We start from the raw sequence: 21,964 nt of genomic DNA on the forward strand, positions 1-21,964 counted from the left end.
GTTTCCAGGCAAGCATCGCAGATAACAGGATGCTTTTTGTTGGGTTTCTGGCCCCAGCATGATCACTGAGCTGGATAGCATTTGTTGATCGTTGACCGAGACGCTTGATTGCCTTTGTTTGATATATTGGATTGACCGTATGCCTTATTTGATTTAGGAGCAACTTTGGTGGGCCAAGCAGTTTTGTCATTGCCCAGTCTCTGTACAATCCCAGCAGTATAAGTTGGAGATGTGAGAATGGACTAGCACATGTGGATTTTCATGCCATACAACCAAAGTCTGGCTACATAGTTATCAAATTTAACAAGTCTCTCGTTGTCGGTATAATCGTATATTCTATAATTTCTTTCCTAGGTAAAAGGTAAAGGCTAGGTCAGGTTCGAATTGGCAAGCAACAACCTCGGGAGGAGCAAAAGTAAGTAGCAGCGCAGTATTAAACGATCCTAGGATATAACATTTACGTACCATCTTTCTCACCTAGGCGCTACAGACAGCGGCCTAGTATTGGTATTGGCGAAAATGGAGGATGAGGCAGTTTAAGTATATTGAACACTACACCTTCCCGTATGTTACTCTTATCTAACATGTCTGACAATGCTTTGTGGCCTTCTTTGTAAGATTTTGTTTCAAAGTCCCGGTCGTATCCATATTCTGATTAAAAGCAATTTTGCAGGCCCATCATAACGGAACATGTCTGCACATTTCAGCAAATTCTATGATTGTAAAGAGAATAATACGAATAACTATAAGGTTTTTATTGGGTAAATCTATAACCTACCATGCAGTGACACTAAAACTCCTCTCTAGTAAGGGTGAGAGACTAGATGATTACACCATCCAGTAGGTTGATTCCTATTTAAATAATTTTCTGGAAATGACTTAAAGACTAGATACTGTCACTAGTATGGGCTTTCCTGTACATCAGACTTTGTTCAAATAAACTGTCTGTTCTGGGAACCCCACCACTTCAATATTCTTGTTCACTTTTTTGCCTACAATACTCAACGCTGATTATTTACAAAAATTCATATCATTTATGAAAACAAATGGTTGCCTCATGTTAGCCATCATTATAAATGTCATTCATAATGTGTACACGCTTTTGATCCACCATGACATTCCCGGGCGAATTGGGATCTAGGCAGCCACCACCTCTTTGTCTTCTTTTCTTCATCTTCCTCCTCCACCAGCTCATCATAGTTTCGCCTGACAACAACGACTCCCCACAAAGATGTCTGGTTCGGAGAACGTCAGGCCTAGTGCTAATCTATCATCCCGTTCAAAAAACACCCATGATCGCCAGGGAGCACAGTTCAACCGCCAGCAGTACATCGCCCAGCTCGACGGCATGTATGAAATGGTGAAAGCCCTGACGTCGCCATTTCTTGAGCCCTCGGAATACCGAAACCTCAAAATCTACTGTCGTTCTCTGCTTATTTCTGACGATGGCAGCTATTCACAACCAGTGAGGCCGTGTTTCTTTGAGCCTCTTCCTCTACAAGCGCTTCATGAACACCCAATAGATTTCGACTACGACGGAGAGGTTCGTGAGACGGTGCAGTGTAACGCCAGGTTGATCAAAAACTATCAGAACGGCCCACCGCCATGCGCAGCGCAGTCGTTCTTGCATATCGCATGGAGTGGGAGTTTGGGGGATGTCCCAGGAAGAATTTCGCTGATGAGGGAGACACGATCAAGTCACTAACTCCATGGAACACAGGGTAAGGAAGCACCCCCCTGTTAATAATTTCAGTATATGCTAACTGTGGCTGCTTTTGTTTAGCGCTTGCGATGAAACAGTTTTCCATTCTTATTACTACGAGGACTTGTTCAAAAGGAGGTTTTTCACTCCATCGGTGGCGTGGCAGCTTCCACCACAATACCCCCACACCATGTTCATTCTCCAGCATAATATCCAAGAGCAAGAGAGGCTGTTCCGCGGGGAGGTGATGTCCATTCTTGCCGCAATCATTACCCGGATGGAGCTTCCAGAGCTATCTGAGCATATGGTCATCCCGGTAAGTCTGACCATTATTCTTGCACAGTTTCATTTCTAACCGATAATTCAAACCCAGGTCTTCGTCCTATCCTTCATGGGCAAGCAGCATGGAAGAATCCCACAGGCCTTCTACAATGGAACAGTCCTCAACATTTGGATGTCGAAGCTGTTTGATTTCACAACGCTAGAGACGGCCGAGCCCAATTTCCGGATATTCCTTCAGCAAATGACGAATCAACCTGTTGGTACAATGGCGGATCAGATGCCAATGGAGCTTCCTCTTAGGCAGAGGTAAAGCACGGCTTGCTGAAGTCTCAGGCGCCTGTACCGGTACGAATTTTTCGACTTGCATATTTTGGAAGTCTTTTTCGCGGAATCATATACCATACTACAAACCCAGGGAATCATTCTAGATCTAGACATCGTGTCGATTAGCTTGTTTGCATGGGGAGGTTTTAATATGTGTGTACTGTTGTCCGCTTATTATCCACGGAAAGTGTCACGCATTGCTAACCGTCATCCATGCAGGTTTCAAGGAGATATGACGCACATTCTTTCATGTTTAAGTCGACAAAATAGGAAACCGTACCTTTCTTGGCTTGGAAATAGGATCGTGGTCGATTTGGCTTATCAGTGGAGGGATCACCAACAAGGCCATTGCTCGTTATCAGTCGTCAATCTATCAATATTATCAAGGCACTGTTTATCACTATCTTCAATGACAAATCTATGCAATCTCCACCAAGAAGCATTCAAACCCCTGCCGATCAATAATCCAGTCGGTATCTTATCCAGCACGGCCATCCCAGACCAACAATTACTATCTATAATACAAATCTATCCATCTATCATATCTAATCTATACAAACCCAGGCCTTCCCATCTTGGCCACAAAGTCATCCAGCAACCGGCCCTCCTCGTCAATAAACGGCTGCATAACAACCAATCCGCGATCGATCTCCTCTCTCAACCGCTCCCATTCATCACTCTTGCCTTCTTCACCGACAGGCTCCTTCCGCTGCACAGCAGCAGTAGCATTATCCTCAACCGCACTCGAAGACCCAGACGCATCCCCCGCCGCCGCAGCACCAAAGAAAGGCGCATACCCGGCCGCCTCAAACGCCTCCGTCGGAGGAACCGTATACCGCCCCTTCTTGAGCACATACTTACTAATAGCAACCGCATACAGCCCCTTCTTCAACTTCTCCTCATCAACCTTCTCCCCATTCTTGACACCCTTCATCCCAGGCTTGAGGAAGTACGTAACAATATAAATCCACTTCTGGTCGTAACTCGCAATATGCGACTTCACCTCGTACTTCGCGTAGGCGGGGATCTCGCGCTTGAAATTCGTATACACGCTTCCGAGGATGAAGCCGAGGAACCCCTTTTTCCCCTGCGCCTCGAGTCGCTTCTCGAGGAGGGCGGCGCCTTTCACGACGACGCTGGAGATGAGTGCTGTTCGGGACACGTCGAGGTCGGAGAAGTAAGTCGAGTTGGACTTGTGCATGTTGAAGTCGATTTCCATGATGGGCGCGCGGGAGAAGATGGAGACCGGGTTGAGGATTTCAGTGCTCGGGCGGGTGGGTTGTTCCACGGCGGGGGTGATTAGGTAGCCATGTTTGAAGAAGTAGCGGTAGACGCGGATCTAGGGTTATCGTTTTGTCAGTTGATGGTTGGAATGTAGGGATGGGGGGGTAACGTACATGCCAGACGAATGGGAGGGTTTTGAGATTCAGGAGAGCGAAAAAGATGGCAGCGGCTTTCCAGAAGCCGACGGATTGCCAGGCGGCGCAGAGGAATGACCGTGTGGCCTCCATTATGATGATGATAGATGAAAACAAAAAGAAAGGAAAGATCGGTCTGGTCTATGCGCGAGAAAAAGACAACAGATCCAAGATAAAAAAAGATCAGCGATAGTCGGAGGCGGAAAAACCCCTGGCAAAGTGGGTACTTTATGCACAGTATTGTGCACCAATAACATGCATTAGGAGTGTGGATATCTCCAGTGATATTCAGGGGATACGAAGTACGATAAGAGATGAGGGGATGGATGAAAGACAATGCAATTTAATATTTAATTATGCAGAATATATAATGACAAGATAGAAAACACCAAACCTCACTCACACAAATATCTATATTTACAACGACAAAACCAGCTCCTTCAACTTCTCAAAGTTAGGAACACCAAATCCAGTCACCGGGTCCCATCCGGTGGTTGCGTTCCAGTGGGCGAAGGGGATGATGCCCGATCCATTAACGTGCGATCCAGACTGCGGGTCGATTCCATCGCACCCAACCGACTTGCCAGCAGTAATGTCGGTGAAGGTCTTCCACGCCTCGCTGTAGATGAGAGGGTTCAGGAAACCAAGCGTGGGCTTGCCAGCGCGGAGGCGGGCATCGTTGAGCAAACCAATGATCGCACCGAAGACGGGGTTGGCGGCTGATGTGCCTCCGATTCCGCCGATTTGACCATAGACGGTGATTGCGTAACTAGAATTATTGTTAGTTTTTGATATGCTATGGTTTTTGAAGGTGTTCTTACGAAGGAGAGTCACTGTGCGCTGCGACATCCGGGAATCCACGGCCGCTGAAGTTGGCGTAGTGCGAGTAGTATTTCTTGGTGTCAGGGGTGATCTGGTGAGCGAGGTAGCCTTCGACAGCCTTCTTCTGGTACCACGCTCTGGGGAAGTAGTTGCTGAAGCCACCGGAGCTGCCGGTCCAGGCGATTTCAGGGGCGTAGGACTGAGTACCACCGACAGAGGTGAGGTAGGGGCAGGTTCCAGGGAAGGTGGGAGTAAAGACGGGTTTCTTGCTACCGTCGTTGGTCATGCAGGCAGACCCAATTCCTAGGATTATTAGCAGGAGTCACAGATGAGATGAGGAGTCATACCAGTGTCGCCAGAAGATTCAAGAACGGAAATACCACGCAAACCCATCAATCCGATCAGGTTGCAGACTCGCTTGGCGTAGAATTCAGGGACAGTCTGAAAGGTCAGCGATGAAGCGATAAAAAGCCAGTCTGCTTACCTGCTCATCATCACCGTAAGAGTTGGTGATAACCTGGGGCAAAGCAGCGTTCTCCTTGGACAACAAATACTCGTAGTACTGCAGATACGGCTCATTCTGGTTGTCGCTGGGCTCATCGGCATTGGGGATGAACGGTCTGATCGCGTTAGATACACTCAGCTCTCCGTAGTGGTGGATTACTTACGGGCTTCCACCAGTGATAAACTCAGTCATTGGCAGAGGATGAGCAACGGCAATCTGCAACTGCGCATCCAGATTGGCCTCGTCAGACTGCGCCGTGTTGGGGTTCTGGTCATTAACCCCTCCGTGGATCAGCTCGACGGAGAAGTTCTGGCTGGGAATCTGGAAGAGCTTCTCGTATGTGGCCAGATCAGAGTACAAAGCGGACTGGTTCAGGAAACTCGAGAAACCAACGCGACTACCAGACGAGGGGTCGGGGGTGTAGTCTTTGAAGTTGTACATTTCCTTAAGACACGCGGGGGTGATGATATCCGCACAGTTGGAAGTGTCTTCTCTTTTGATGGCCTTGGACGACTTGTGCGCTTTGTGCGACCGGGCAGCAGCGCCATGGTCTTTGCCAAAGAAGACTGTCGGCGAGACGAGATCAATTGAAGGTGCCAGGTTGTCTGGGAGCGAGTAATGCGTCGTGCGCAGCTTCTTCGCGTTGCCGTTCGTGTAGTATGCAAAGGTGGTGTTGAGCAGCGTGTTGGCCTCGCCGACCGTCGAGGCAAAGTTCAACAGACTGCCTTCACGGTGAATATGCGAGATACCAGCTGCCTTTAGCCATTCCATCACATCGTCATCGTTGGAAGTCGGGAATGCCTCATCGACATCCTTCTGGTCCATCCACTGCCCATACTGCTCTTCACCAGGGGTCGACAGAGCAGCCAATTTCGACTCGAGCTGGTCGAGATTCTGGCGAGCCAAAGCGATCGACAGGACGATTTTGTCGCTTTTGGGAGCATTGGAGATACGCTTCCAGCCCGAAGGAACAGAAGCAAGATGTTCATGGACAACAGCCAGCGAAGGCACGACGAGAAACAGCGCTCCCAACAGCGTGGAAGAGCGCATCGTGAAAGTTGACCGAGTGAATGCAGGGAGTTGCAGTCAAGCTTTTTCTTGGCTGAAGCCGAGAGAAATAGGGCGCATTAAATAGGCCCATTTTGGGCCCCTCCTGAGAACGCATCATTAATTAATTAATCAATTCAGTAGCGTGGCGGTGTTTATCATTGCCTAGTGCTGTCGATTAATCTCCGCAGCGTCGCACCTTCGGCTAGGCGAACCATTGTCTGTCTGCTGACTGTCGCATGTCAGCATTATTATTCCTGCATCAATAGCTCTATCGGACTCCGCCGGTTGTCCGGTTTAATTGATTTACTGCAGTTATTGCTGCATATATGGCCAGTTGTTCAGATGCAACGTTCGTCAGCAAAGCTTGTTGAATGTCAATCGATCGGCGGTGATCCATACCGAGTATATATATCAATACCCAGAAATGATTCATGATAAATTCATGCGTTATTTATGCAGATGCCGTATCATAGTAATGATAATGATAATGATAATGATAATATACATTTTATGATCTTGTGTGGAGGGATAAAATGAAAGATAAAATAAACAGAATAAAAATATGACATCATACCCAAAAGTGGTACCTGAATCCACGTATGCCTCAGGAGACAACATACCTAATATGGACTAGCAGGCATCAACATGAACCCTAGAAAGTATCACCACAGCATCATCTTTCCTCCATCTAATCAACAATACATCAATAACATGAATAAAGGAGTCACCCAGATCACACCACGTGACTAATGAGTCAAAATCACATAAGCAGTCAGAGTACTGTGCTGGATGTCCGTTTTTATCCATTGAGGATGAGAATAAATAAAAGTTTGGTTGACTGTTTGTATTTATCATTGCGATATATCTGCAGTTCTCATGTCAAGTTTCAATCACATAGTAACACAGTAAAAGCACCTATTCTCTGTAGTGTGCATATAGAATTCACAAGATTAGGCAATAGTGTCCCTTACGTGGTGGATGCCTATAAACGACGATTGCTGCCTGAGAATCCGGAATGCTCTTGCCTGATCTTCGGCCACCAGTACTTTATTCTCCCAGATATAATACACAAGAATCTCCAACATATATTCGAAGACAGATTTCTAGGACTACAGCATCATGTCAGGCTCCTCTAGCGCCTTGTCCCCTCCGGCTCAATACCTTCCGCACCGTCAGCGACAGGATGACCAGCACAATCAGAAGCAGATAACTGCTGCCGGTGGCGATGACATCAGATACATCACAGCCTCGATGCTCCACTGCTCGATATCATCGCTACTTGAAACAGGCAAATACTCTGACCTGACGGTAACCTGTGGGGATCACAAGTTTCAGGTGCATCGGGCGATTGTGTGTCCTCGGAGTTCTTTTTTTGACGGTGCTTGCAGAGGGTCTTTCAGGGTTGGTCTTTTCCTGTCTAGGTGTATCGGATGGATGCTGAATATCAAAAGGAAACCTGCACGAATACAATCGACCTCTCCGAGGATGACCCCGCTATGCTGCAACGATTCTTCCAGTTTCTGTATACGGGAAACTACACTGATGGGGAGTATTTCGATGGACTGCCATCACCGATCGCAACCATGAGTCCAGAAGAGTTTCGCGAGGACGAAGAATACATCGACCCGGAAGATGATCCAGGTTTGAGGTCTCATAGCTTTGGAATGAGCACTACTGACACACTTCTGTTTCTAGCTGCCCAGCCAACGAGTATCTTGGACTACAAGTACGAAGGAACACTCGAAGATGACGACTCTGATGAGGACTATATCCCCAACCCCGGCGAGCCCGACCCAGAGCCCTTACAGTATGATTCAGACGACTCCGACTGCCCTCCATCCGAAAAGGAGCACTACACAGACAGAAACGTCTATCGAGAACAAAGCCGGATAGAGAAACTATTCCTGCGTTTCAATAACCAGAAACGACCAAAAAAAGACTACCCAATCGCCCTTTTCACATCTCTGCGCATGTACGTTCTCGCAGACAAGTATTCCGTCCCCGCTCTTCACTATCTCGCTGGCCTCCGATTCCGACGCACCGCAGAACGGCATTGGAACAAGTACCCGCAGTTTTTGGATGTGGTTGATGAGCTATTTGCCACTACCTTGCCTAGTGATCGGCTGCAGACCTGGGTTTGCCAGCTTTTGGCGCCGTGCTCCAAGATTGAATATGTGGTGAACAACATATTCAAGCCGATTATGGATAAGCATCCAGCGCTGTTGGGTGGGATTGAGAGAAGGGTAGAGCATTATGCCGGGATACCACCAAACAAGAAGTCTAATTATCCCGTATTGTCTACTGAAAAGGTCATTTGGCTCTAACTGAAGGCCAAGTCCCGGTTCTTTTCGGACTTGGTCTGTATTTGCTTGGAAGGAAGGATAGAATATAAATAACAACTTGCTTCGTTTCGACTACCACGCCCTCATCCCACCTAGTACTTTGTCTTTATGAATATGTAAAATGCTGACGCCACGCAGTCCGGCGTCATCATCCAAAACCAATCATAATCCAGGTCAGACGTAGCGATTTGCCTATGGATAGGAGCCCTGGTAAATGGACAAACAGCATACTTCCTCCTCTCAATGCCCTGTTCAAATGAAGAAACACCATTTAGATCCCAGCCGTCATTAATCTGCCGAAGGAGGGGATAGTTCTCACCATAGTACGCCTCCTGTCAGTCCCTGAGCTTGCGTTGACGTATGATGCTTTTTTTTGAATGGCGAAAGGGCTCAGTTTATGGTTCGTACCTTTTGACGCTATCCATCCAGTCTGTCATGTATTGTGCAACCTGGTGATGCCATGTTTGGAAAAGATGAACGATGCATGGTGGTGGTAGAAGTTTCACTTTTTGGTCATTTCTCCATTTCTCAGCTATGATTCGAATATTTCATCATTTTGATTTCGTATCCGCTCGACCGTGCCTATTATCATACTATTCTGCTGTGAAAGTAATGACAAAGAAAGATTAAATGGAATGAGCATCGACTATAATACAATCCCATCTCCTCATTGTCTACATTTCTTTCTTTTTTGGGGGAACTTTAAATCCTATGCATGAAGCTCACCTACCCAAACGATAATTGGAGAACCGCCGATCAGGCATCAATCAAAAAATAGTAGATGGTACTGCCAATAGGCTCAGGCATCTACGAGGCTCAGAACTGGTCCATGCCATTGGTGCCCAGTAGGCTGCATCAAGGACGAGGATATCTATGTATCCGTTTCCGTGTCTCTGCTTATGCAAGCCATATGAAAACTCATACTACAGCTTGTATATCGCAACCACCATCAGCATCAGTATCGCAAATTTGGGAAGGTTTTTTCGATATCACTGTGTATACCCATACTGGACTCAGCCATGATGCACCATGCACTCAGAGAGAATGTACAGCACACGCAGATATCACAGACATATTAACACGTAGCTCCATAGAAATAGATAGACGGCATAGACTGTCGTGTATATCCCGTAAAAAGAAAAAAGAGTGGACCTGATAATTTCCAAGCAGGACCATTCCGATCCAACAGCCTCATATTTTAGAATGCTACACGAATGCTGACTTTATACTTCCGAAATACATTAACGCACTATACTATGTGATTTGATATAACGTTTTACGTTTGATCATTAATTATAATTGTCATAGTTTAGGCCTAGCTAAAACCAATCCCAATATCCCAAAGGTGGGCGATGACTCGAATATTTTTTCTCGTTAAGGTGGGGTTGCGATATGCCTCAAATGCGGGGCCTTGGTGGCCTCAGCTGAAAGAGGCTGGCTGAGAATTTGCCTGTGATGCCACGATTAACGCTGATCCTAGCTGAAACACATCCATATTGGGTAGAAAGATAAGATAGAAGCTCATGTATGGTGGTCATCACCCCACTTTCACCCGTTCCATCCATGTAGAACTACAAGATGAGAATATAATGGAGGATGAGAAGGCTAATAGGAATACATCCTGAGTGGACCGGAAGTTGGGGGTGGCATTTCCGTTGGTTGTTCGTCCCAGAATAGTGGGGCTGGTGGAGTCGGCACGGCCCGTTCCAAGTTTGGTATTGGTTGGATTTATCAAACATCTTCAGCTAATGTGGTGGATTCGGCGCCATGGATTTGATGAGCTGTATCAACTGATCTATTAAGGAATGGTGGGTTTATGCTATGATTGGTCTGACTAGGTCCGGAGATGCCGAGATACTCTACTCAGAGTTGCAAGTTATGCTGTAGATGGTGTTCGCTGGGCAGATGAATGTCGTAATAGAGATCTTCAGAGATGATATGAAATATCCCATTGGTAGCAGGTTCAATCAGGCAGATGAGATCCAAAGGAGAAGGTCAACTGACATGCCGATCAACAAGGCAACATGGCCAAGGCGAGAAGATTGGTCGATAGAGGAAGAACACGACAACGCGGAATTTATACGGGGGAATGTGATATGTTACGCATCTTTCTTTTACGAGTATTGCGATATAATACGAGAGGACTGATTCGATTAGACACACATGCGTCTGTGTTGTATGGGATGTGGACCTGCAAACAACAGAGACAGTGATGCAATTACATGTAGGCTGTTGGGCATCGGGATACTGGTGCGGCCTGGTGAGTTGGTTCTGAAATCTGGAAAGTTGCTTTCTCTCAATTTCGCAAGAATGTCGACTGTCCTCGGATATGAGAAGACATAAAAGCCCCTTCTGTTCCTGGCAAATAGATACCAGAAAGCAAGAATACGAACCAAGGACTGCCCGATAGCACCAAAACCAAAATGAGTGGTGACGGTAGAAGCCCCTCTCCTGAGTCTCTTAGCTCTCGTACTGGGTCTCCTTCTGTGCCTAATTCTCCGTCTACTACTCCGTCCACTACTCCATCTATTGATGAGTCTACTCTTGATCAAGTTCCAGACATCAATTGTGATTACCCATGCGGTTATTCTGTGACCGAATCAAAAGACACCAAGGAGTCATGCGAGTTCTTGTCAGGGGAGGCCGAGAAAGCGCGGACCAGGCTGTGGTTTGAATCACCAGTAAGATTCCATTCTGCCATTGACAATCATTCAAAAAGCCTAATCTGTAATACTCGGCTAGAAACTGAGCGGCTCACTCCTGGAGCGGCTCAACAGTATTCAGCTCACGACCTTCTCCCACCAAGAGCCTAAACCCACCGAAGATAAACGGGCATGGTTCGAACTGTCAATTTCTGGAAAAGATACTAGATGGATGAGCCATGAGAATCGGTGCGTGGCAGCGAAACACGAATGGGTATGCATCGATTATCTTCTTTCAATCCTTGGATTCACGACGAATGTAGCTCACACATTTTCATCCAGCACGAAGGAAGGGTTTTCACCAGACACAGCGACCTATTGAAATCTTTGAAGGTGAGTTGCTTTTTGGTAATGACACTTTCCTGAAACGAGTTTACTGACTAGGACTGCACACAAGGACGGTGACCGTATCCAGGTCCATGTCGCAGCGGGCCATGGGAATGTAAAAAACCACTACCAGAAGGGCAAACTGGTTTATGGTATCGGCTACAGAGACAGTAAGTATCACCGAGACTTATTCCCCATCCACAGTGGCTTACTCCCGTTTTTAGCTGAGTTCGTCGGCGCCCCACCCACGGCGCAGAAAGCAATCAACTTCAAGGTACCAGACAAAGAATCGGTATTGCACAATTTGCTTGAAGGTAGCATGGAAAAGCCTGGCCCGGCGCAAGCAGAGAAAACACCAACCGAGTTTCTCATTTCCGACGGCCTCGAAGTTGACGTTATAAACGAAAGGAAGGCTGACGAGCCTGACTCCCAGGTCATCGTGGGTAAGATGAAATGGGGGGAGAAAGGTGACATGGAAAGAAATCTTCGAACGTGGGAAGGATTGGCAAGCAAGGCCCAGGAAGCGAAGAGACACGTCCTGCTTGTCTTTGACGCCGAAGAACTACCAGGGTCGGAGGAAAAAGATCGTCGTCTGTCGTGGGATCAGACAGTCGAAAATATTTGGAACCACGCGCTCCAAGCTTTATGCAGCAAAATAGGGTCGCAGAACAAGTATTTCCACCTTCTAATCCCGCTCGGCTTTGAGGGTGCAATCTACAAGGGCTTCCAAGCTACAGACACCAAGGCCCATCTCATTTACGAGCCAACCAGCGCCAAAGGTAGTTTTCTTCGCTCTTACTCGGACAAGGATGTGGACAATACAAAAGACCCCGACACCACGGAGGAAATTACGACGGATAAGCTGAGGGAGCAGCTGAGGGAGCAGCTGAAGGCTGCCTGGGTGGCTGGTCTGGTGGCTTCTCTGGCCGAAGGGTCTGTCGATTGCATTGAAAACCTCGGAATAAGGCAGGCCAGAGATGCAATGATGACTGGGATCAGATGGTCTCGTCGCTTCGCAGCCATCAAGTTCCCCAAGGGCAAGCCCCGCGGGACCGATCCAGTCTTTCACCGCATGAAGTTTGAAACTGTCTCAGAACCGGTGTTGGTGTCTGTCGAGCTGGATTTGGTCTCGAAAGCAGAAGATACAGACGAAAAGGCTTTCAAGCAGCCATTAGTTCTTGACAGTCTGCCATGCCCCCCAGAGAAGGCTGCATGGGATACGTTAAAACATGGCTTTGGATGTGTACTGCCATACATGCCCAGTGCCCAGTTTGGCAACCTGGTGACGGCTGATCGGGGAGAAGTCGATGGCTTCCGAACAATTGCCAACACGGTCGATAGCTGGTATCAGGATAAGACAAACAAGACCCCTTTGCCCATTGCCGTGTTTGGGCAACCGGGCTCTGGGAAATCCTTTGGTGTGAAGGAGGTCATCAAGGCCACCCTGGCTGCCCATCAGAAAGAAATCACGGATTTAGAATTCAATCTCTCGCAGTTTCGCAAGGAAGACGATCTCCGACAGGCATTTCAAGCTATTCAGGACAAGGGACTCTCCGGAAAGGTGCCGATTGTGTTTTTCGATGAATTTGACTCGACTTTCCGGGGAAGATCGCTGGGGTGGCTCAAGCATTTTATCAAGCCCATCACAGAGGGCAAGTACATGGATGGCGAGGTGACTCGACCATTAGGCCGTGGTATCTACATTTTCATCGGAGGCACCAAGACCACTTATGGTGACTTCTTCAAAGACATAAAACCCATCAGCTCCAGCGCTCATGCCATTCCACCCGGCCAAGGTCAGACCCCAGAAACCAAACTCAAGGAGTTTCTTGGAGATATTGACGGCAAGCAAAACTTTAACACAATTGAATTGGACCTGTCCGAGATGACTGAATATAACCAGTTGAAAAAAAGGTTCTACGAAATCCGTGACCAGGCACTGGAAGGGAACCTTCCACTTGTCTTCTTTAAAAACTTCGATAGCAATTTCGGCGCCGAGAAGCTGGGATGGCTAAAATACTTTCTCGCTCCGATGCAAGATGGCGAGTTCTTCGATCATGGAAGCCGCCATCCCATCGGGCGTGCCATCTTTGTCTTTGACCAGGGGACCCCCCACTTCAATGGATTTCCAGAAACAAACCTGAACTACGAAGCCTTTCCAGGCGCCAAGCTGCCCGACTTTGTGAGCAGACTTCGAGGTCACGTCCAAAAGAAACAAACAGGCAACGACTATGAGCCTCTCAAGAATGTGGCCACCTGGTATCTGCAAAAAAACAAGGCAGACAAGCCACTTTCGATCGGTTTGTTCCACCACTGTGCGGAGAACCCTCAGCTCATGAGAGACTTCAAAGGTGCCCTGAAAGGGTACGTGAACATTCTGGGACCCAACAAGCTCAACGAAAATGATGGGAAATATTTCCCCATTCGGCGCGCAATACTGCTTCGAAGCATGTTTGAAAGAGGCTTCAAGGTCAGGGACGAGCTTCAAATCAAAGAAGAAGTTCAGAACGCGCTTCTGTTTACTCCCAACGTTCTACATGGTGCCCGTTCCCTCGAAGCGATTCTGGCCATGAGCCAAATATCGCCGTCAGCGCAATTCGAGGAAGGTCATCTTCCCTCTGTGGATCAGCGGAAGTTGCATGTGGATCAAACGGAGTTTGGCAAGTACTTGAAAGGGCCAGACAGAAATACCTGGGGCTCCTCAAATGCGAACGATAAGCACCGTTATGCATGGATTGAACGGAAGTCTGGTAGAGCTTACAAGGTTGAGCCTAGCAGCTGAGAATATCATTTTGTCACTTTCATTGCTTTTGGAATTGTTGATCTCATTAGCCACAGACTGTCACCTAAATATGGCATCCACACTATTGAAAAATAAACCGTTCACTTGGGCTATCAGCCTCTCGTTTTGATTAAACTCGGATATCAGTAACCATTGCCCACCAAATTGCCAGACTATGTCGGCTTTATGGGGCCCAGTAAACTGGATAATCATGAACAAGAGCAGTTCCTCATCCGAGGGACGATCATGTTGCGTGGTATGTATGTTTGGGAGGGGGGACTGCCACTTTCCAACAACGTTCTGAACGCACTGCTGTATACTTCAAGCCTTCTACAAGCTGCTTATTCTCTGAGAGTGACCCTGGCCACGAATGTGCAAGACATCAGACCGTGTCCAAGGAATCAGCGCAAGTTGCACATGGCCCAAAAACATCATATCAGGCAACTTGATGAAGTAATAGAAATACCCCTAAGCCGCAAGATTAACAGGGATGAACGGACAAGTAACGAGAAACGTATTAGACGAGAAATACAAAAATAAACTTGGAAGAAGGAAAAAACATACAACAGCAGGGATTCGCTGGTGGTCACCCACCCAACTACTAACCTGCCGGCGTGTGGCTTAAGTACGGCTGAGCGGACGGGAAGCCCTGTTCTCCACACCCTGTGGTCGTATGTACTGTCTTTCTATGAACTGGGAATCATATTGCTTGCAAATCATGTTATCGTTACGCTATGATGTCTGTGGCATAATACATCCGACGGAATAAACCACCCTCCCGTGCAAGAAGTTTGTCCGGCGTATCAAACTCGACTAGATGTCCATCCTCCAGGACCGCGATGCGATCAAAATCGATTATTGTATCCAGCTATGTCAAGGTGAGTTCGCGTATATAATCATTAAAGAGGGCTGAGAAGGAAAGAAAAGAAAGTGAAACAGTTTCCAATTCGACTAGTGCAGGGAAAGCAGGAAACACATGGACATACCTTATGAGCCACACTAACCACCGTGCAATCGTGAAACACCTCTCTCAAAACCTTCTGAGTTTGTCGGTCCGTTTCCGCATCCATACTGCTCGTGGCCTCATCCAATATCAACACTTGGCATCCATGTTTGGTGGTCCGCTTCTTGATGATGGCCCGTGCCAGACAAAACAGCTGCTGCTCTCCTTGTGATAACGGATGGTCCTCGAGGATGGCATCGAGACCTCCGCGCGCTTGAATCGCCTCCCACACACCCACCTGCTTCAGCACAGCAATTATTTCCTCATCATTAGACGCGCTCATAATATCTGCGTTGTATCGGACTGAGCCTAGTAGCGTGAATGGGTCTTGCGGAACGGCTATGAGCCCGTCACGCACGGCGGGCGGAGACATGGTTGCCGTATCGATGCCGTCGGTGATAATCTTGCCTTGTGTTGGATGAATAAGACGGAGTAGAGCGAGTATGAGAGAGCTTTTGCCACTAGACCGTGGGCAAGGACTGTCAGAATATATATATACGATTGCTGGAGCATAGCCAACATACCTTCCAGTCCGACCGCAGATTCCAATCTTTGCACCTGGAGATATCAGCATTGAAATATTGTCCAAGACCAAGGCCCCATCGCGATAACTCAGACAGAGATCCTGGATACTGATCTCCCCCTTTGTCGGCCACCCCACCGGTGGGTCTGAGCTTCCGTGTGGCGGGATTTCAGACGGAGTAGACTCGACAAAAGATTTGACACGAGCTATCGCACCGAGGGAAGTTTCAATCGTGGTCCACGATGTGATAAGGTAGGATAGTGATTGGTTAAATCCCAGGATGTTGTTCAAGGCCACACCAAGAAGGCCAGCGTTTGTGCTACCGCGAAGCTTAACAGCCAATGCAACCACAATAGTTGCTAACGCCATGACCACAATATCCAAAACCAGATTCAACCACCTCTGAGCGCAGAGTAGCATATAGTACGGCTTCTGTGACTGGTCGAGGTACCTGATCAGAACCTTGGTTGAGGCCGCCTGCCAGCCAAAAGCCCGGATTGTGGGAAGCCCTTCGAGTATTTCGGTGAAGTGGGAATACAGGGGGCTTCGCGACTCCAGATCAAGAAACCGTAATTGTCGACTTGTTTTCAGATATATCTTCTGTAGCAGGTACAGTGTAACCAGGGTAAATGGGATGGTCACAGCCATAAACGCAGATCCCGTCGCGATTAAGCCAACAGTGGCGAGGCAGCTGAAAAATGCTTCACTCGTAGACATCAGCGCAATAGGCAAAGCCAGGTCAACCAAGGTCATATCTTGGCTGAAGCGGTTGAGGGTCACACCGCTATCTGTAGAAGCGAAGAAGGAGAGCGGTGCTTGAATGACAGCATCCAGAAGGCGCCAGTGTAAAGAAATGGCAGATTTCGGCATCAGTTTAAGAAATACGAGCCAGATGCAGATAATAGTAAGAGCGGATGCCGCGAGTGCCAAAGCCACATAAACAGATAAGTAGAGTGGAAGGTGTCTGCCCCCTGCCTTGGTCCACATGCTTAACCACACTTGAGGAAAATTCTCAGCGAAAGCTAAAACAGCGTGGGCGACAAGGAATGAAGTGATGATGACTGGACCAGCTGTTTGCGCATAGTAAGAGTACACAGACAAATCTCCCATCTGCCTCGATCGATCGAGATCTTCGATATCATTTATGAGGTTAGGGGCGCATGCTGGCGAGGTGGTTGCCTGATCCTGGACTTCGTCATTAGGGTCGTCTTGCTCTCCTTTGCCCGAGCTTTGAGTATCTTGAAAGAAGCCTGCGTATCCAATGTCATCTCCAGTCCTTTTTTCGAGCTGAACTCGCCCGTCTGTACCCAGCGAGATCACACTGTCTGCAGCATGAAGCAGTCGAGCTAGTGTACAAAGACATTGTCAATCAATCACTCAGGATTACTTCAATTGGTAAGCGGAGGAGGCTTACCATTGTGCGTGACTAGAATCACAGTTGTTCCTAGCTGGCGAAATATCCCATCACTCGCAAAAAGTCGCTGGATTACTATATCTTGGGTCCGAACGTCCAAGGCGCTCAATACATCATCGAGTAAAGCTATATCTTGGCGACTATAGACTGCACGAGCCAGTGCCTACGAAATGGCATGAATGTCAACGACTTGAATCAAATTGTGAATGCGGATATGTGTGACGTACCAGTCGCTGTTTCTGGCCACCCGACAGAGTTAGTCCTCTGCTTCCAACTTCACTTTGGTCCCCCTCAGGCCAAGAATGGATATCCTCATCTAAGTCGCATGAATATAGGGCGGTCTTATACCACTTTCCGTCAACCTCGTCATCGGAGATACCAGTGACTGTCTTCTTGATTGTCGTATTCAGCAACCACGGATTCTGGCTGCAATAGGATATCCTCCTGGATCTGACATATACAATCCCTGATTGACAGTCAAGCTCTCCCAGGATTGCTTTGAGTAAGGTTGTTTTACCTGAGCCGACAGGGCCAGTGACAACCAACAGGGACCCAGTCTTGGTCGTAAAGGATACATCAGTCAGTGCAGGATATGAGGCTGTTTGGGAAGGTAGGGCGGTAACTTTGTTCAGTGTGATGGCGGCTTCCGGCTCGTCGTATTCTGTGACTAGCATCCGCGGCAGCGTCTTCTTTTCTTCAAAAGATGGTCCAGTTTCCAAATCGAACGATTCAGATCCTTCACCTCCAATACGGTTATCTTTTGCTGGCGTAGAGACCATGTATTCGTGTATCCGGCTGAAGCATCCCATTGCTGCCGCCAGCTGGGGTAAAACGGCCAACAGTCGCTCAGCGGGCGTAGTGACGAGGGTGATAATGCTCAAAGCCGTAAAGGCCTTGATGGTGGTAAGTGACTCCGATTTAATCTGTACCTGGATTGCATAGACAATGAACGTGATAACAGGCGACCATATTCGGGGTACACTTGCTGCTCGATATTAGTGGAGAAATCACCAGTGCAAGAACCCGGGGTTATTTACCTAGACCATTTAACCACATGATACCTTTGAAAAAGGCGCGAGACACAAAGAGCTCTTGTTCTCGTTGCCTTTGGAGGCTCTGGGCCAATGCGTTGGAAAGGCCAGATATCTTGGCTGCTTTCATTGACCCTAGCACGGAGGATGTGTTCTTGACTCTCGTCTGGATCTCAAGATTCCAGTTCTGCTGATTTTCCCCAATTGTCCTTGCTACCAGTTTCTGTCCGCCCAGACATGCTTGAAAGGATTGTCAGTATTGAAGGCTACTGCTTTAGTAATATGAGTCCCTGTTACTCACCGATAGTGAGGATAAGTGGTACCACACAAGTGGCACCGAGTTGGCGCTCAAGTAGCCAGGTACCTATGGCCACTTCGATTGTGCGCGCCCACGCGTCATTAAAGTTCTCCAAATGTTCAATGATTCCGTCAATGTCTGAAAGTTTACCATGAGCGTTGGGATATAAGTTCTAGTGATCAGATGCGTTTCCTACTCACCGGTACTCATTAATGTCAGAGCGGCACTCTCCGTGTGTAAGCCATCCTGAAGCGTCAAGGTCCTGTCATGGATCAAAAAAATCATGGCACCACGGAATAGCGTTGTCACCCGAGAGAACTGTTGCCTGTAGTGAACGTTGGACAACTGCTGTCGAGGTTAGCGACGAAACGAACCGAAATATGGGTCATACCGCTAGTCCAAGGTAAATCAGGAGCGCAGCCCCGATAAGGCCATATCCATTGCTTCGCGTCTCGGGGGTTGTCGGTTTCTCGACAAAATTTATAGCCGCGGAGATCAAAAAAGGTTGGGCAAAGCTGAACCCAATCATGCACGGTCGAGGAAATACCACCGTAAGAAACTCCCACCAGAAACATCGGATAAAGGCCCAAGGCAAGGAGCGCTTGTCTTGAGAGATGCCTATACATGATTAGTATAGTACCGCTCCGATATATACGATCTTCAGGGGAGGTATTTTCTGACCATGCTTTTTCCACACGCGTTTCAATCGTTCACCTGCAGTAGCTGATGCGAGGCCAGGATCAAGATCAAAGAGATCCCGGCTCCCGATTAGCTTTCGATAGCCAGTCGCAAAGAGTCTATTCAACCACCAGACGAAGCTCAGATTTACAATGCCACTGGTCGCCTCTGGTGGATACTCCTTGTAGGGAGATTGTAGATACGACGTTTTGCCTCGGGACTCTAATGATAGCATCACTATTTTCGTCCCGATGATCGAACTCTGAACCGCTGCAATGGGGGTTCGATGGGTAAGCCATAATGTTCGAACCTGTGTCGCATCGAACAGGATCGAGAGCAGCAGATAGACGGTCAGTAGCGCCGAGGGCCTGGTTGATTTTCTGTCTTCGACATAGGAAAGTCCAATGATGATCACCGCATTCGCGAGGCCCATGGCCGCGGACGGGGTGCTCGTTGAAGTCCGCGCGGAAGGTGATACGGTCCATAGAGCGAGAAGGGATATTTGTAGGGCCAGATTTATCGAGGCTGCGACCTAGGAGCGATCAGCTGGTGGAAGCGAGTAAGGGGGAGAGGCCACTTACCAGCTTCAACAGGTAGTGCTTATGCTCAGAACTGGTCTTCGACTGACACCGAGACAGATACAGCAGTCGGAGTGGTCCAACCAGGAGCAGGACCGCTGAAGGAATGATGGACAGGATCGATTGCTCGAAGGTGAGAGTGAAGTCGAACTGTCTGGAGTGACTGGTAGGTCCGAATGTGTTATCTGACATATCCCCCGCCCAAGAGACAGAGGAATTCAAGTCCATCACGATCGCCATCACCCCGAGGCCCTTGATAGAGTGATTAGAACAGACAGTAAACGCTTGATCCAACATGGAGAGGAAAGTCTCTGGTGGGGTGGAGGAAATACAGACAAAGAGTCCACGCACGCGATGCTGCCTGAGGAGTGAGGAACCTGGTCACTTAGTCATGCAGATAAGATGGTCCCTGTCAGGTCTGGGCATTCCGATTGGTGGATTGGGGGAGCATTCAAACAAAGCCCAAATTGCGGGTGCTACCTCGTGTCACATGTCATTCAAGAAGGCCTGAGGTTTCAATTTCCCTTATCCCAGACAATTGGATGGCTGATCAATTCATTTGCATCAAACTGCTGGCTGATCCTACTGACAAGCAGACGACTACGCACATCCAGTCATGAAACATGGACCTTCCTCATATTGCTTTCATCTCTCCATACCTATTGAATTACCATACACTAGACGTGAGCTAGATACACTCCTCCCCGAGTTCAAGGCTGAATACCCTCCTACAAATCCCCAAATCAATTGCTGACAGCCAGCGTCGGCTTTAGGCACGATTCCAATTGACCTTGGATGTCAGTACCATCGTCCACCGGATTGTGGAAAAGACACGACTTACGAATACTCAGATCCACTGAAGGGGCTCCGCCTTTTCGGCCTCCTCGCGCTTGGCCTTGATCCATTGCAGAGGCTCGGCCGTCTCGCTGTCTTCGCGTTTGATCCACTGCAATGGCCCTGCTTTTTCAGCATCCTCGCGCTTGATCCACTGCAATGGCTCCGCCTGCTCAGCATCGACACGCATGATCCATTGAAGTGGTTCGGCTGTCTCAGCATCATCGCGTTTGATCCACTGCAGTGGCTCTGCTGTCTCGGCATCCTCACGCTTGTCAAGAGTTTCCCCTAGACCATATCAGCCGTGGACCAGTCAAGACCTTTTATTCCGTGTGATTGATAAGTACTCGAGTTTGCAGGTGCGGCAATCGCCAGCCCCGCAAGGAGGGTAAGCATAGAAAGACCATTGATTAGCTTCATGGTCGCCACGAAGAGTATTGATCCTGGAAATGAAGTGAAATTTCTCTAGATAGCAGGAGGTAACGAGTTGCTCTTCTCTTATCTGTTTTGATCGAGAAAGAGGATCTGACTGTTATATGTGCTACACAACAGCCTCCCCCGCACCATGGATGGCTTATCTGCTTCCTCGAAGCCGTGGTAGGCCATCCCCCTCATGCAGTGCATGTCAGATTGCAACGATGAGCGGACTATGACGATGATGGTGTCGCTTGACCTCCTCCTCGACGTGATTTCATCCACTGGTCAATCTGTGAAGGTTCAATCGACACCCGACATCTCCTATCCAGGAAGCAAAGAAGTGGTCATCCCTCCCAAAACAGCCGTCCGCAGAGGTAACTGAGACATAAGCCCTTCGATGTTCCCCATTTTGCATGAGGAATCACATCCATGCTGCATCACCAGTGCGTGGATAAATCGAGCTTCTTGCTATCTTCAGGGTTCAATGGAAGGGCTGGATGTCTGACGCTGAGAAATCCATTTCGGGGAACCCGGATCTCATCATCCCATCACTGGCTGTCGACAGAATCGCATGGATACAACTCCATTGATTGTCGTTCCTTATCAGTATCGGATCTGCCAAGTCAATCTCTTCTGCATGAATACTATAAATCTGGCTATCTAATTGATGGGGCTTATTAGGTCTGCTGCATCTCGATGATCGGTGCTCAAAGGTAGTGGATAGCTTCCCCGCTTCCACCCGCCGGATCGCCGAATCGCCGTCAGCCAAAGACCGGCTGGACGACTAATTTGTTTGCCCCTTGCCTTGCGCTACCCAAGGCTGATATGACCTCAGATTTGCATCCCTTAATTTGTTTCACACCTGGTTTGATTGGCTATTTAATACATTGCCCTATGTTATCTGCAAACTGCATTCATTGTGCTATGTCCAT

At 48.1% G+C, this 21,964-nt stretch overlaps 8 protein-coding genes across 8 annotated transcripts; 4 read left to right on the top strand and 4 right to left on the bottom strand.

Moving 5' to 3' along the window:
- Positions 1-1,231: 1,231 nt before the first annotated feature.
- On the top strand, positions 1,232-2,294 carry ASPWEDRAFT_177545 (uncharacterized protein; the record flags this gene model as incomplete). Its single annotated transcript, XM_040831672.1, has 4 exons — positions 1,232-1,547; positions 1,592-1,721; positions 1,784-2,018; positions 2,076-2,294. 4 exons carry the CDS (start codon positions 1,232-1,234, stop codon positions 2,292-2,294), a joined length of 900 nt encoding a protein of 299 aa, XP_040683483.1.
- Positions 2,295-2,858: 564 nt separating this feature from the next.
- Positions 2,859-3,819, bottom strand: ASPWEDRAFT_177546 (acyl-CoA thioesterase; the record flags this gene model as incomplete). Its single annotated transcript, XM_040831673.1, has 2 exons — positions 2,859-3,647; positions 3,706-3,819. The coding sequence occupies 2 exons, from the start codon at positions 3,817-3,819 to the stop codon at positions 2,859-2,861; spliced, it is 903 nt and encodes a 300-aa protein (XP_040683484.1).
- Positions 3,820-4,046: 227 nt separating this feature from the next.
- ASPWEDRAFT_46570 (S53 family peptidase) lies at positions 4,047-6,197 on the bottom strand. Its single transcript, XM_040836793.1, has 5 exons — positions 5,217-6,197; positions 5,033-5,168; positions 4,896-4,989; positions 4,548-4,851; positions 4,047-4,495 (listed from the first exon to the last, which is right to left on the bottom strand). The coding sequence occupies exons 1-5, from the start codon at positions 6,101-6,103 to the stop codon at positions 4,144-4,146; spliced, it is 1,773 nt and encodes a 590-aa protein (XP_040683485.1). The 5' UTR covers positions 6,104-6,197; the 3' UTR covers positions 4,047-4,143.
- Positions 6,198-7,171: 974 nt separating this feature from the next.
- ASPWEDRAFT_46571 (BTB/POZ domain-containing protein) lies at positions 7,172-8,525 on the top strand. Its single transcript, XM_040836794.1, has 3 exons — positions 7,172-7,504; positions 7,555-7,744; positions 7,799-8,525. Exons 1-3 carry the CDS (start codon positions 7,223-7,225, stop codon positions 8,425-8,427), a joined length of 1,101 nt encoding a protein of 366 aa, XP_040683486.1. The 5' UTR covers positions 7,172-7,222; the 3' UTR covers positions 8,428-8,525.
- A 2,665-nt stretch (positions 8,526-11,190) lies between these two features.
- On the top strand, positions 11,191-14,324 carry ASPWEDRAFT_733487 (uncharacterized protein; the record flags this gene model as incomplete). The annotated part of the gene is made up of 3 exons (XM_040839314.1): positions 11,191-11,291; positions 11,520-11,644; positions 11,756-14,324. Coding segments are annotated over 3 exons (2,727 nt in total), but the record flags the coding sequence as incomplete, so codon positions are not given.
- On the top strand, positions 14,325-14,975 carry ASPWEDRAFT_297955 (uncharacterized protein). The gene has a single exon (XM_040833325.1). The coding sequence runs from the start codon at positions 14,443-14,445 to the stop codon at positions 14,794-14,796; it is 354 nt and encodes a 117-aa protein (XP_040683488.1). The 5' UTR covers positions 14,325-14,442; the 3' UTR covers positions 14,797-14,975.
- Positions 14,976-14,983: 8 nt separating this feature from the next.
- Positions 14,984-20,009, bottom strand: ASPWEDRAFT_122056 (uncharacterized protein; the record flags this gene model as incomplete). The annotated part of the gene is made up of 11 exons (XM_040829127.1): positions 14,984-15,124; positions 15,243-15,720; positions 15,784-17,128; positions 17,197-17,359; positions 17,424-18,181; positions 18,234-18,467; positions 18,529-18,663; positions 18,726-18,870; positions 18,917-19,143; positions 19,207-19,735; positions 19,785-20,009. The coding sequence occupies 11 exons, from the start codon at positions 20,007-20,009 to the stop codon at positions 14,984-14,986; spliced, it is 4,380 nt and encodes a 1,459-aa protein (XP_040683489.1).
- A 619-nt stretch (positions 20,010-20,628) lies between these two features.
- Positions 20,629-21,035, bottom strand: ASPWEDRAFT_177551 (uncharacterized protein; the record flags this gene model as incomplete). Its single annotated transcript, XM_040831674.1, has 2 exons — positions 20,629-20,903; positions 20,963-21,035. 2 exons carry the CDS (start codon positions 21,033-21,035, stop codon positions 20,629-20,631), a joined length of 348 nt encoding a protein of 115 aa, XP_040683490.1.
- Positions 21,036-21,964: the final 929 nt, after the last annotated feature.

Source organism: Aspergillus wentii (genome assembly GCF_001890725.1).
Source record: "Aspergillus wentii DTO 134E9 unplaced genomic scaffold ASPWEscaffold_10, whole genome shotgun sequence".
NCBI lineage: Eukaryota > Fungi > Ascomycota > Eurotiomycetes > Eurotiales > Aspergillaceae > Aspergillus > Aspergillus wentii.

Bases quoted from the DNA above. Each gene is read 5' to 3' on its own strand.
- ASPWEDRAFT_46571 (XM_040836794.1), top strand. From the start codon at position 7,223: ATGTCAGGCTCCTCTAGCGCCTTGTCCCCTCCGGCTCAATACCTTCCG. The intron at 7,505-7,554 runs GTTGGTCTTTTC...GAATATCAAAAG, and splicing joins CTTGCAGAGGGTCTTTCAGG to GAAACCTGCACGAATACAAT. The intron at 7,745-7,798 runs GTTTGAGGTCTC...TTCTGTTTCTAG, and splicing joins CGACCCGGAAGATGATCCAG to CTGCCCAGCCAACGAGTATC.
- ASPWEDRAFT_297955 (XM_040833325.1), top strand. From the start codon at position 14,443: ATGGGGCCCAGTAAACTGGATAATCATGAACAAGAGCAGTTCCTCATC.
- ASPWEDRAFT_46570 (XM_040836793.1), bottom strand. From the start codon at position 6,103: ATGCGCTCTTCCACGCTGTTGGGAGCGCTGTTTCTCGTCGTGCCTTCG. The intron at 4,990-5,032 runs GTAAGCAGACTG...CTGACCTTTCAG, and splicing joins CTTACGGTGATGATGAGCAG to ACTGTCCCTGAATTCTACGC. The intron at 4,852-4,895 runs GTATGACTCCTC...TAATAATCCTAG, and splicing joins TGAATCTTCTGGCGACACTG to GAATTGGGTCTGCCTGCATG.